The sequence below is a fragment of the Chiloscyllium punctatum genome, chromosome 21, assembly GCF_047496795.1.
Source record: "Chiloscyllium punctatum isolate Juve2018m chromosome 21, sChiPun1.3, whole genome shotgun sequence".
Taxonomy (NCBI): domain Eukaryota; kingdom Metazoa; phylum Chordata; class Chondrichthyes; order Orectolobiformes; family Hemiscylliidae; genus Chiloscyllium; species Chiloscyllium punctatum.
In genome coordinates, this window is record NC_092759.1 from 83,126,006 (window position 1) to 83,139,120 (window position 13,115).

The window sequence follows — 13,115 nt, forward strand, 5'->3', positions numbered from 1 at the left end:
TGACACTCTCTGACACACTGTGACACTCTCTGACTCTCTCCCTCTGGCACCCAGTGACACTCTCTGAAGCACTGTGACACTTGCTGACCCTCTCTGAGACACACTGTGACACATTGTGACTACCTCTGACACTCTGAGACATGCTCTGACAGACCGTGTCACTTTCTGACTCAGTCATTGACACCCTCTGACACTCATTAAAATACTGAGACACATTGCTGACACTCTCTGACTCTCTCTGACACATTGTGACACTTTCTGACTCTCTCTGAGACACACTGTGACACAGACTCTGACAGCCTCTGAGTCACACTATGGCACTCTCTGACTCTCTCCCTGATGCACTGCGACACTCTCTGACACACTATCACACTCTGCAACGCCCTCGCTCTGACTCACGTGACACTCTAAGACAACTTGGACACGCTCTGACAGACTGTGAAACACTGTGACACTCTCTGACGCTCTCTGACACACTATGAGAAACACTGCCACACTCTCGGACTCTCTCTCTGACACTCTCTGAGACACACTGTGACACTCTCTGAGACACACTGTGGCACTTTCTGAGACACACCGGGAAACACTTTGACACTCTCTGACCGTTTGAGACACACTCTGACAGACTGTAACATTCTCTGACCGTCTGAGACACACTCTGACACACTGTAACACTCTCTGGCACACTGTGACACTCTCTGACTCTCTGAGACACACTGACAAACTCTGACTCCCTCTGACACTCTGACAATTGCTCTGACAGACTGTGACGCTCTCTGCCGCTCACTGAGACTCTCTGACACACCGTTACAATCTCTGACAGACCGTGACACTCTCTGACTTACTCTTTGACACCCTGTGACACTCACTGAAATACTGTGACACATGTCTGACACTCTTTGATTCTCTCTGACGGATTGTGACACTTTATGTCTCTCTCTGAGACACACTGTGACACTCTCTGACTCTCTCTCTGATGCACTGCGACACTCTCTGAGACACACTATCACACTCTCTGTCTCTCTTACTCTGACACTCGTGACACTCTGAGACAAGCTTGGACACTCTCTGACAGACTGTGAAACACTGTGACACTCTCTGATGCTCTCTGACACACTATGAGAAACACTGCCACACTCTCGGACTCTCTCTGACACTCTCTGAGGCACACTGTGGCACTTTCTGAGACACACCGTAAAACAATTTGACATTCTCTGAACGTCTTAGAGACACTCTGACAGACTGTCACACTCTCTGATACTGTCTGAGACACACTCTGACACACTGTTACACTCTCTGATGCAGTCTGAGACACACTCTGACACTCTCTGAGATACACGATGACACTCTCTGACACTCTGACACACGCATTGATACTCTCTGACACTCTCTGAGACAGAGTGATAATCTCTAACTCTCTCTGAGACACACAGTGATACTCTCTGACTCTCTCTGAGACACAGTGTGACTCTCACTGACACAGTCTGACTCTCGGACACTCTCTGAGACACACTGTGACACTCTCTGACTCTCTCTGGGACACACTGAGACACTTTGTGACTACCTCTGACAGTCTGAGACATGCTCTGACAGACTGCGACACCCTCTGACTCTCGGACACTCTCTGAGACACACTGTGAAACTCTCTGACACAATGTGACACTTTCTTTCACTCTCTCTCTGACACCCTGTGACACTCTCTGAAGCACTGTGACACATGCTGTCCCTCTCTAAGACACACTGTGATACTTTGTGACGACCTCTGACACTCTGAGACATGCTCTGACAGAATGTGACACTCTCTGATTGTCTCGGACACTCTCTGAGACACACTGTGACACTCTCTGACACACTGTGACACGCTTTGACTTTCTCTCTGACAATTTGACAATCTCTGACATGCTCTGAGATACACTGTGACACTCCATGACAGGATCTGAGACAGTCTGTGACACGCTGACAGACTGTGATAAACTGTGAGTCTCTCTCTCTCTCTCTGATACTTGTAGGGGGTAGTGTAATTTTTAAACGGTTAGCTGCCTTTTAGTCTTTTCTACCTCATAGTAAACACAAGCAGACACTCGAAACTGTTGCCGGACCTCCCCCACGTTTATATGAATGAAACAGTTGTAACAGCTTTCCTCGATAGTTGAGAGGCCGCCCTTAACCACAGTTGTACAACATCATCCATATAAGGGAAGAATGGGAAGCTCAAACACTGATTGGCCAAGTGAATGATAAAAGAATCGCAGGCACCAGAACCCAAAAAAGGAAAACAGTGCGGAATCCGAGCACTCGTTGGTCAAGGCAGCAGTAGTAAACCCAGCCCACATATACATGTATATAATGTGTGGAGATTACTATGCTTGTGTGTGTGTACCTTTGGGAACAGCACCCGACTTTGCAAAGTTGAATGAAAAGTTTTGGACTGACTCCTCCGTGTCTTTGTTCCTGGGAAGGGAAATAAAAAGTGCCGTAGATGGGGCTGGATAGCCACATATCTCGCACAATTGGGGGCTCCTCCGGGATGAAATAATTATTGCCGGGGGGGGCAGTCTCTTCGGCTCACGGATCAAGCCTGATTACAACAAAGACGCGTCTAGTATATATTTATACTTCTCACTGATCGGCTTGGTCCGTTGGCCGTCGGCCAAGAGACGATGTGACCCGGCTCATTTAAAAATAATTTTGAATCCTGGAAAAGGAACACACGGACGAGTGCTGGGACGACCGGTTAGTGACTATACACGGGGGTACACACATTTAAAAAGGCCAGACAACTCCGTGCACGGATCAAGGTAAGAGATTCTTTTGTTCTTCCTTGTTGGCCGCGTGGTTTTGACGGTCATCTGTGAAAACGCTTTGGGCGTTTAAGACCAGGACTGAAGATAAACCACGGGAAATTGTGGTTTTGACGGTCATCTGTGAAAACGCTTTGGGCGTTTAAGACCAGGACTGAAGATAAACCACGGGAAATTGTGGTTTTGACGGTCATCTGTGAAAACGCTTTGAGCGTTTAAGACCAGGACTGAAGATAAACCACGGGAAATTGTGGTTTTGACGGTCATCTGTGAAAACGCTTTGGGCGTTTAAGACCAGGACCGAAGATAAACCATGGGAAATCAGACTTCTAGATTTACTAAGGAAAAGTCAGGGAAGACTGCAAATGGGAAAGAAATACCCCCCGATAGTCCATTAGGTCGGAAGTTAAGTCTATGGACGGACAGTAGTAGAACGAAGGACTTAAAGAAAGAGACCATGATAAAATATTGTTGTTTTATATGGACCAAAGAACCTATCCGCGCCCCCTCGGTAGTTTGGTCCGAGTATGGGTCTGATGAAGACTGGGTGTGTCAAATCCTAAATGTATATGTTAACAGAAAACAACCGTTTGACCCAGAGGAGAGCAAATATGCCGCCGCCTGGTTGGCGGGCGACGGCGAGAGTCCCACGCGTCTCTATCCTCTGACTCCCCAAACAGACCCGAGGAAGCCCCAGAAGTCTTGGGACATCCTCACCGACGGTTTGCCACCGTCTTCCCCGCCCCCATATATACCACCCGCGCACGACCAGGCGTCCAGCGCGGACCTCCCTCCTGCGACGGATAATTCCGAGTCCCAGCAGGCTACGACCAGTGAGGAAGGGACTGCTGGGGGGTGTACAGGAGGGGGCACAGAACTCACCCCAGGCACTAGGAAATCAGTCCGACTCGAGATGCGGAGAGGTCGAGAAGAGGGATTGAGAGCTGGGAGGAGTGACAATATTGAACAGCTGAACCCCTTACGAGAGGTGCCGTTTGGGAACGAACGGACCGGGTTCGTAGTACAACCTTTAAATTCTGGGGATATCCGGCAACTCCGTAATGAACGACCCCGTCTACTGGACGACCCCGTCAGTGTGGGAATACAACTGGACCAATTTCTGGGGCCCAGTATATACACATGGTCTGAACTGCAGGCCATGATGAGAATACTATTTAATTACGATGAAATTGTTATGATCCGGAATAGTGCAATGGCCATTTGGGATAGGGAGCATCAGGACGGCCCTCAGCGTGGAGAGCAGAAGTACCCCTTAGAGGACCCCCGGTGGGATCATAACGACGCGGGGGGAAGGGCCAATATGACAGACCTCAGAAGCCTTATAATCAGGGGGATCCAAACCTGCGTGCCCAGACAGCGGAATTTAGCAAAAGCATTTGAAGTTGGACAGAAAAAGGATGAATCCCCGAGTGAGTTTTTAGACCGTTTGCGGGAGTCCATGCAAAAGTATTCAGGTTTAGACCCTGATGGGGAAATAGGCAAGAGCATGCTTAAGGTGCACTTTGTGACTAAGTCATGGCCTGACATTCAGAAGAAATTACAGAAAGTGGAGGATTGGGCTGAAAAGGATGTTGCAGAATTATTACGGGAAGCACAGAAGGTGTACGTTCAGAGGGATGTAATAAGGGAGAAACATAAGACAAAAATGATGGTGGCAGCCGTACGGGAAGCTTGTAAGTCCACCGGAATGGGGGAGGGAGGTTATGGGGTGGAAAGAGGAACGTCGAAGAAAAGTTGGAGAGGGAGAGAAGCGAGACGGGGCAGAAGTGAGAGAGGAAGAATTAGCCGTTACCATGTCATACCTTAGTGAGTCCCGATTGACAGAGATAGACCCTAGGGTTTGGGTCGCCAAAGGGAACTGGGGGGGACTCGCAATTCGACCTGTGGAGGTAAAATTAAAGCCCCAGAGCCCCGACGTCAGAGTGCGCCAATACCCCATCTCTTGGGAAGGGAGGCAGGGCCTGAAGACAGTTATGGAAGACCTAATAAAAGATGGATTGGTAGAGCCCTGTATGTCACGATACAATTCCCCCATCCTGCCGGTCCGGAAGTCGGATGGGAGCTACCGAATGGTCCAAGACCTAAGGGAGGTAAATAAAATTGTCCAAGTACGGCACCCTGTGGTACCGAACCCATACACTATTCTGGGGTGAATCCCCCCGGACCACGGCTGGTTTAGTGTTATAGACTTAAAGGATGCCTTCTGGGCGTGTCCCCTGGACAAGGACAGTAGGGATCTTTTTGCTTTTGAATGGGAGGATCCTGATACTAGCAGAAAACAACAGTACAGGTGGACCGTACTCCCCCAAGGATTCACTGAGTCCCCGACTCTGTTCGGGCAGATTCTGGAACAATTATTGGAGGGACTAACCTTGTCCCCGGCCCTTAAGCTTATACAATACGTGGACGATCTCCTTTTATCCGGACCGGCGGAGGAGGACGTCCTACTTGGGACTAATGCCCTGTTAAATTACCGAGCTGAGAAGGGGTTAAGAGTGAGTCAGAAGAAGCTCCAATATGTCGAGAAAGAGGTTAAGTACCTGGGACACTTGATAAGCCAGGGACAGAAACGAATAAGTCCGGAAAGAGTGCGGGCAATAATCGAACTAGGCCTCCCAACGACCAAGAGGGAGTTGCAGAAGTTCTTGGGACTCTTAGGCTATTGTCGGTTATGGATAGACGACTATGCCCCCCTTACTAAAGACTTGTACCTAAAACTCATTGAGGAGGCACCCAACAGAATAAAATGGGAGAAGGAGGAGAAAAAGTTAATTGAAATCCGAAAAGGAAAATTGATGGCCGCACCTGTTTTAAGATTGCCGGATTTTAGTAAGACATTTCGCCTCTTTGTGAACTCCTGAGAGGGAACCGCTCTTGGAGTGTTGACCCAGGACTGGGGGGGTAAAAGGAAGCCCGCGGCTTTCCTGTCAAAAATTCTGGATCCAGTCTCCCGAGGGTGGCCGGAGTGTGTCCAAGTGGTGGCAGCCACGGCAAAGCTGGTAGAGGAAAGCAGGAAGTTGACTTTCGGGGCCCCCTTGACAGTCACTACTCCCCACCAGGTTAGAACTATCCTGAATCAGAAGGCCGGGAGGTGGCTGACTGACTCGAGAATTCTGAAATATGAAGCCATATTGTTAGACCGAGAAGACCTCCGAATAGAAGTCGGGGGCTGTCAGAACCCGGCGGACTTTCTTTGGAAAGGGGAAGGCGAGGAGGAACTGGAACACTGCTGTTCAGACATAATAGAGTACCAGAGTAAAGTGAGGGAAGATCTGAGGGATACTCCCTTACATGCAGGTAGGCGGTGGTACATTGATGGGTCCTCTCGAGTGATAGATGGGAAGAGACACAACGGTTATGCAGTCATTAGTGAGACTGGTTGGGAATTAGTGGAAAGTGGACGGCTACCGAATGCCTGGTCCGCACAAACGTGCGAATTGTACGCCTTGCACCGGGCTCTGAGGAATTTAAAGGGAATAGCCGGGACAATCTACACTGACTCTAAGTATGCCTTTGGGGTAGTACACACCTTTGGGAAGATCTGGAAAGAAAGGGGAATGATAAATAGTAGAGGAAAGGAGTTGGTCCACGAGGAACTAGTAGCCATGATCTTGGAGGATTTGTTGCTGCCACAAGAGATTGCAGTAGTACATGTGAAAGGACACCAGAAAGACGATAAAATAGAGACCCTGGGGAATCAATTGGCAGATGAACAGGCAAAATTGGCTGGGATGGGGAAGGAAGTAATAAACTGCCTGGTAAGGATTCCACAGATATCCAAAATTACCGAAGTGCCCACGTTTACTGACAAAGAAGAAACTCTTCTCGCGTCTCTGGGGGGTACAAAGGATAGGGAAGGCAAGTGGACCTTACCCGATGGCTGCCAGCTACTAAATCGACCGTTGACGCGGGACATTATTGCCCGTTTACACCAAGGGGGTCACTGGGGCGCCCAGGCACTGTGTGATGCCTTCCTGCGCTGATATGCTCACCCTGGTCTGTACACGGTAGCCAAGCAGGTCACAGGAGATTGTATAACATGTCGAAAGATTAACAAAAGGGGGCTGCGGCAGCATGCAAGACAAGGGGGTAGGAGTCCGGCCTATAGGCCGTTTGAGTATGTTCAGGTAGATTACACGGAGCTCCCCCCCATAGGTCGCCTGAAATATCTATTAGTAGTGGTAGATCACCTGACAGGATGGGTGGAAGCTTTCCCCACTACCACGGCAACGGGCAACTCAGGTTAGCAAGATTCTACTCGAGCAAATCATCCCACGATTTGGGCTACCCCGCGCTATTGACTCTGACCAGGGGAGCCACTTCACCTCGACCGTCCTCCAGAATGTAGTGCAAGCAATGGGGATTGACTGGGATTTGCACACCCCCTGGCATCCCTCCTCCTCGGGCAAGGTCGAAAGAATGAACCAGACCATCAAAAAGCAGCTAACCAAGCTCACTAGTGAAATCGGCCTGCCTTGGACCAAATGCCTACCCCTTGCCCTGTTGCAAATTCGCACCCAGCCAAGGCGGGATTTGGGCGTCTCCCCTTTCGAAATGTTATTTGGCCTCCCGTTCCATGGGCCGAAGGGGGAACCTCCTGTATTTGAGTCTCGGGATATGTTTGTGCAAAAATATGTGGTGGCTCTGGGGTCTGCTCTATCTCGTTTACGCCAACAGGGACTTTTGGCACAGACGCCGCCCCTCGAGTTTGCGGTGCACACCGTCAAGCCGGGTCAGTGGGTCCTGATTAAAAGCTGGAAGCAACGTACCCTCGAACCAACTTGGGACGGTCCCTTCCTGGTACTTTTGACGACCGAAACGGCTGTCCGTACGGCCGAAAAGGGCTGGACACATTACACTCGAGTCAAGGGACCAGTGCCACAACCGACGGAGGACGAACGAATCTCTCTGACAAAGGCATCTAAGGAACAGAGACCCTGAGAACGAACTAATCGGACTTTGGCGAGTCTAAAGGAACTGTGCCCTCGGGCTACGGGTGTCGCGACAAAATGCGGTCAATCGTATTGTTAACTTGCTATGCCATTATCCTTGGGCTGGGTCTTTGTGTGCGTGTTACCCAATTTGGCCTCTGGTTAAAACAAGCAGAGGACCGTCAGTGGTTCACCATCTCCGTGCTTGCCAACCAATCAACACAGACACTTAGCTTAGACCTATGTGAGTTGGTGCCCTGTAGGACTAAAAGTCAACTGAATCAAACTAAGCAGAATCTAGAGAGAGAAAGGGGATTCCAGGGTCAGACGTTAGTATTACAATTGCATGGTAGGGAAGGCCTAAGTAGGCTTCCAGCCCCCGGGGTCCAGGCTATGGTGTCAGTTGTCCGTGATCCCATCACCCCTGGACGGGATTGTGGGCAGAATCAGTGCAATCCGCTTTATCTGACCATAAGGAACTTGGAAAAGAACGAGGCGAGCCTTAATAGAACAATACTGGGTATTAGAGTTGGGGGCCAGGCAGGATGGGGGGGGGGGGGATGCAGCTGTGCTGCACGTATATCACGGTCATTGAAGCTGAGTCTGGGGGCTCATCCCCCACTGGTAAGCAGGAAAAGATTAGAATAATTGAGACAACGGATTTGGAAAAGACCTTTGAAATAGAAACGGGATACGGGGAGGCGAATGCCTGGATGGAATGGGTCAAATATACTGTGAGGAGCATAAAAAAGAGTGATTGCTACGCATGCACGAGTGCCCGCCCTAACCCTCAGGTGGTCCCATTCCCGCTGGGATGGGAGAAACACCCACGAGCCATGGACTGCATGATAAGGCTGTACCAGGACCGAGAGGCCTGGAACGACCCCACTTGTCGACCCTTGAGTTTGAAGTTTCCCCCCGTCAGGTCTGAGGGGGCGTCCCGCCCGCTATCATTCTCAGGGGTAACGGGTACGCATCAGGCCTGCGTCTCTCGGACGGGACTACAGTGGGACGACGATGTGGGGACATTTGACAAGTGCAGCGGATCAATCCGGCTGGTCAATGAAACTACCGGGGGCGGGAATTACTCCCACATTCATGTACCTAGGGCAGACCTCTGGTGGTACTGTGGTGGGAGGGTTCTGCGACCGACCCTGCCCCAAAAATGGACGGGCACTTGTGCGATCGTTCAATTGGCCATCCCATTCACCCTGGTATTCGAAAAACAAGAGCATCCCCGTTCTAGTGGAAGAACTGAGAGAGCTTTGGAGACCTCTTTTGATGATAACATATATTTAGATGCCATAGGGGTCCCCAGGGGTGTTCCTGACGAATACAAGGCTAGGAACCAGATAGCGGCGGGTTTTGAGTCGTCACTGTTTTGGTGGGTGACTATCAATAAGAACGTGGATTGGATTAATTATATTTACTACAATCAGCAGAGGTTCATTAATTATACCCGGGATGCAGTGAAAGGAATAGCAGAACAACTGGACGCCACGAGTAGGATGGCGTAGGAAAATAGGTTGGCCTTAGACATGATGTTGGCAGAGAAGGGGGGTGTTTGTGTCATGATAGGCACTCAGTGCTGCACTTTCATCCCCAACAACACAGCCCCTGATGGGTCCATCACCCGCGCCCTGGATGGACTCACCACATTGGCGGACGAACTGGCCGAAAACTCGGGCATCGACTCTGGCCTCATGGACTGGTTGGAAGCTTGGTTCGGTAAATGGACGGGGGTGGTCGTTCCCTTTCTTGTCTCATGTATAGTGGTGGCAGGGGTACTCACTGCCCTTGGGTGTTGCGTTATTCCCTGTGTCCGGGGATTAACTCAACGACTGATCGAAACCGCCCTTACTAAGAAAGATGTTCCCTATGGGCAGGTTGAACGAATAAATCTCGAGATGGAACAACGTGAATCCCTCTTGGGCGGGGGTAGTATTAGAGAAGGGCAGTTTGATGAACAAGCTCGGGAGTTATTAAATGCCCTGGAGAAGAAACTTACGGTTGAAAAATTACAGGCCGTAAGAAAAGACACGGGGGATTTGTAGGGGGTAGTGTAATTTTTAAACGGTTAGCTGCCTTTTAGTCTTTTCTACCTCATAGTAAACACAAGCAGACACTCGAAACTGTTGCCGGACCTCCCCCACGTTTATATGAATGAAACAGTTGTAACAGCTTTCCTCGATAGTTGAGAGGCCGCCCTTAACCACAGTTGTACAACATCATCCATATAAGGGAAGAATGGGAAGCTCAAACACTGATTGGCCAAGTGAATGATAAAAGAATCGCAGGCACCAGAACCCAAAAAAGGAAAACAGTGCGGAATCCGAGCACTCGTTGGTCAAGGCAGCAGTAGTAAACCCAGCCCACATATACATGTATATAATGTGTGGAGATTACTATGCTTGTGTGTGTGTACCTTTGGGAACAGCACCCGACTTTGCAAAGTTGAATGAAAAGTTTTGGACTGACTCCTCCGTGTCTTTGTTCCTGGGAAGGGAAATAAAAAGTGCCGTAGATGGGGCTGGATAGCCACATATCTCGCACATACTCTCTGAGATACGCTGTGCCAGTCTCTGACTCTCTCTGAGACACACAGTGATACTCTCTGTCTCGGTCTGAGACACACTGTGACACACTCTGACACCATGTGACACTCTATGAGATACTGCAACACTCTCAGACTCTCTCTGAGACTCACTGTGACATTCCCTGACACACTGTGACACTCACTGACTCTCCTCTGACACACCGAGATACTCTCTGACACTCTCTGAGACACACTGTTACACTCTCTGACTTTCTCTGAGACACACAAAGATGCTCACTGACACTCTCTGAGACACCCTGTGACACTCTCTGAGACACACTGTGGCACTTTTTGAGACACACCGTGAAATACTTTGACACTCTCTGACCATGTTGGACACACTCTGACAGACTGTGACTCTCTCTGATGCTGTCTGAGACACACTCTGACACACTGTGACACTCTCTGACACTGTCTGACACACACTCTGACACTCTCTGAGATACACTATAACACTCTGACACTCTGACACACTGTGACACTCTCTTAGACTTTCTGAGACATACTGAGCCACTCTCTGTTATACATTGACACTCTCTCACTGTCTCTGAGACACACTGTGATATTCCCTGACTCACTGTTACACTCTCTAACTCTCTCTGACACTCTGCGACACTCTCTGACATTCTCTGAGACACACTGTGACTCTCTCTGACGGACTGTGTCATACTGCAACACTCTCCGAAAATCTCTGAGACATGCTGTGACACTCTTGGACACTCTCTGACGCTGCTTGAGAGCATTGCGACACGCTATGATTGACTGTGACACACTGCGACACTCTCTGACACACTGTTACACTCTTTTAGACACTGTGACACCTTCTGACACTCTCAGAGACTTACTGTATCCCTCTCTAAGACACTGTGACAATCTCTGACTCCCTCTGACACATACTGTGATACCCTCGGACTGTCTGTGACACTCCCTCATTCTCTCTGACACTCCCTGAGACACACTGTGACTCTCTCTGAGACACACTCTGACCCTCTTTGACACTCTCTGGAACACACTGTGATCGTCTCTGACTTTCTCTGACACTCTCTGACACCCACTGTGACACTCTCTGACACTGTCTGAGTCATACTGTGCCATTGTCTGATAAACCTTGACACTCTCTCTTGACAATATCTGTCACACTGTGAGACTCTCTGGTGCTCTGAGACACACTGTGACACTTTGTGACTATCTCTGACACTCTGAGACATGCTCTGACAGGCTGTGACACTCTCTGACTCTCTCTAACACTCTCTGAGACACACTGTGACAATCTCTGACTCTCTCCGACACTCTCTGAGACGCGCTGTGACACTCTCTGACTCTCTCCGACACTCTCTGAGACGCGCTGTGACACTCTCTGACACACTGTGACACTCTCTGACTCTGTCCCTCTGGCACCCAGTGACACTCTCTGAAGTACTGTGACACTTGCTGACCCTCTCTGAGACACACTGTGACACTTTGTGACTACCTCTGACACTCTGAGACATGCTCTGACAGTCTATGACACAATGACTCTCTCTGACACTCTCTGAGACGCGCTGTGACACTCTCTGACACACTGTGACACTCTCTGACACTCTCTCTGACACCCAGTGACACTCTCTGCCACACTGCGACACTTGCTGACCCTCTCTGAGACACACTGTAACACATTGTGACTACCTCTGACACTCTGAGACATGCTCTGACAGACCGTGACACTCTCTGACTCACTCTTTGACACCCTGTGACACTCTTGAAGTACTGAGACACATACACATCTTTGACACTCTGTGACTCTCTCTGATGCATTGTGACACTTTCTGACTCTCTCTGAGACACACTGTGACAGACTCTGACACCCTCTGAGTCACACTATGGCACTCTCTGACTCTCTCCCTGATGCACTGCGACACTCTCTGACACACTATCACACTCTCTGACTCCCTCGCTCTGACGCACGTGACACACTGAGACAAACTTGGACACGCTCTGACAGACTGTGACACACTGTGACACTCTCTGACACAATGTGACATTCTCTGACACTCTCTCTGACACCCTGTGACACTCTCTGAAGCACTGTGTAACTTGCTGATCCTCTCTGAGACACACTGTGACACTTTGTGACTATCTCTGACACTCTGAGACATGCTCTGACAGGCTGTGACACTCTCTGACTCTCTCTAACACTCTCTGAGACACACTGTGACAATCTCTGACTCTCTCCGACACTCTCTGAGACGCGCTGTGACACTCTCTGACTCTCTCCGACACTCTCTGAAACGCGCTGTGACACTCTCTGACACACTGTGACACTCTCTAACTCTCTCCCTCTGGCACCCAGTGACACTCTCTGAAGCACTGTGACACTTGCTGACCCTCTCTGAGACACACTGTGACACATTGTGACTACCTCTGACACTCTGAGACATGCTCTGACAGACCGTGTCACTTTCTGACTCAGTCATTGACACCCTCTGACACTCATTAAAATACTGAGACACATTGCTGACACTCTCTGACTCTCTCTGACACATTGTGACACTTTCTGACTCTCTCTGAGACACACTGTGACACAGACTCTGACAGCCTCTGAGTCACACTATGGCACTCTCTGACTCTCTCCCTGATGCACTGCGACACTCTCTGACACACTATCACACTCTGCAACGCCCTCGCTCTGACTCACGTGACACTCTAAGACAACTTGGACACGCTCTGACAGACTGTGAAACACTGTGACACTCTCTGACGCTCTCTGACACACTATGAGAAACACTG

The 13,115-nt window shown here is 49.7% G+C and overlaps 1 protein-coding gene across 1 annotated transcript; it reads left to right on the top strand.

Annotated features, from left to right (window-relative positions):
- The first annotated feature begins 2,819 nt into the window (after window positions 1-2,819).
- Window positions 2,820-9,892, top strand: LOC140492682 (uncharacterized). Its single transcript, XM_072591713.1, has 2 exons — window positions 2,820-7,997; window positions 9,368-9,892. Exon 1 carries the CDS (start codon window positions 3,115-3,117, stop codon window positions 4,627-4,629), a length of 1,515 nt encoding a protein of 504 aa, XP_072447814.1. The 5' UTR covers window positions 2,820-3,114; the 3' UTR covers window positions 4,630-7,997; window positions 9,368-9,892.
- The last annotated feature ends 3,223 nt before the right edge of the window (window positions 9,893-13,115 follow it).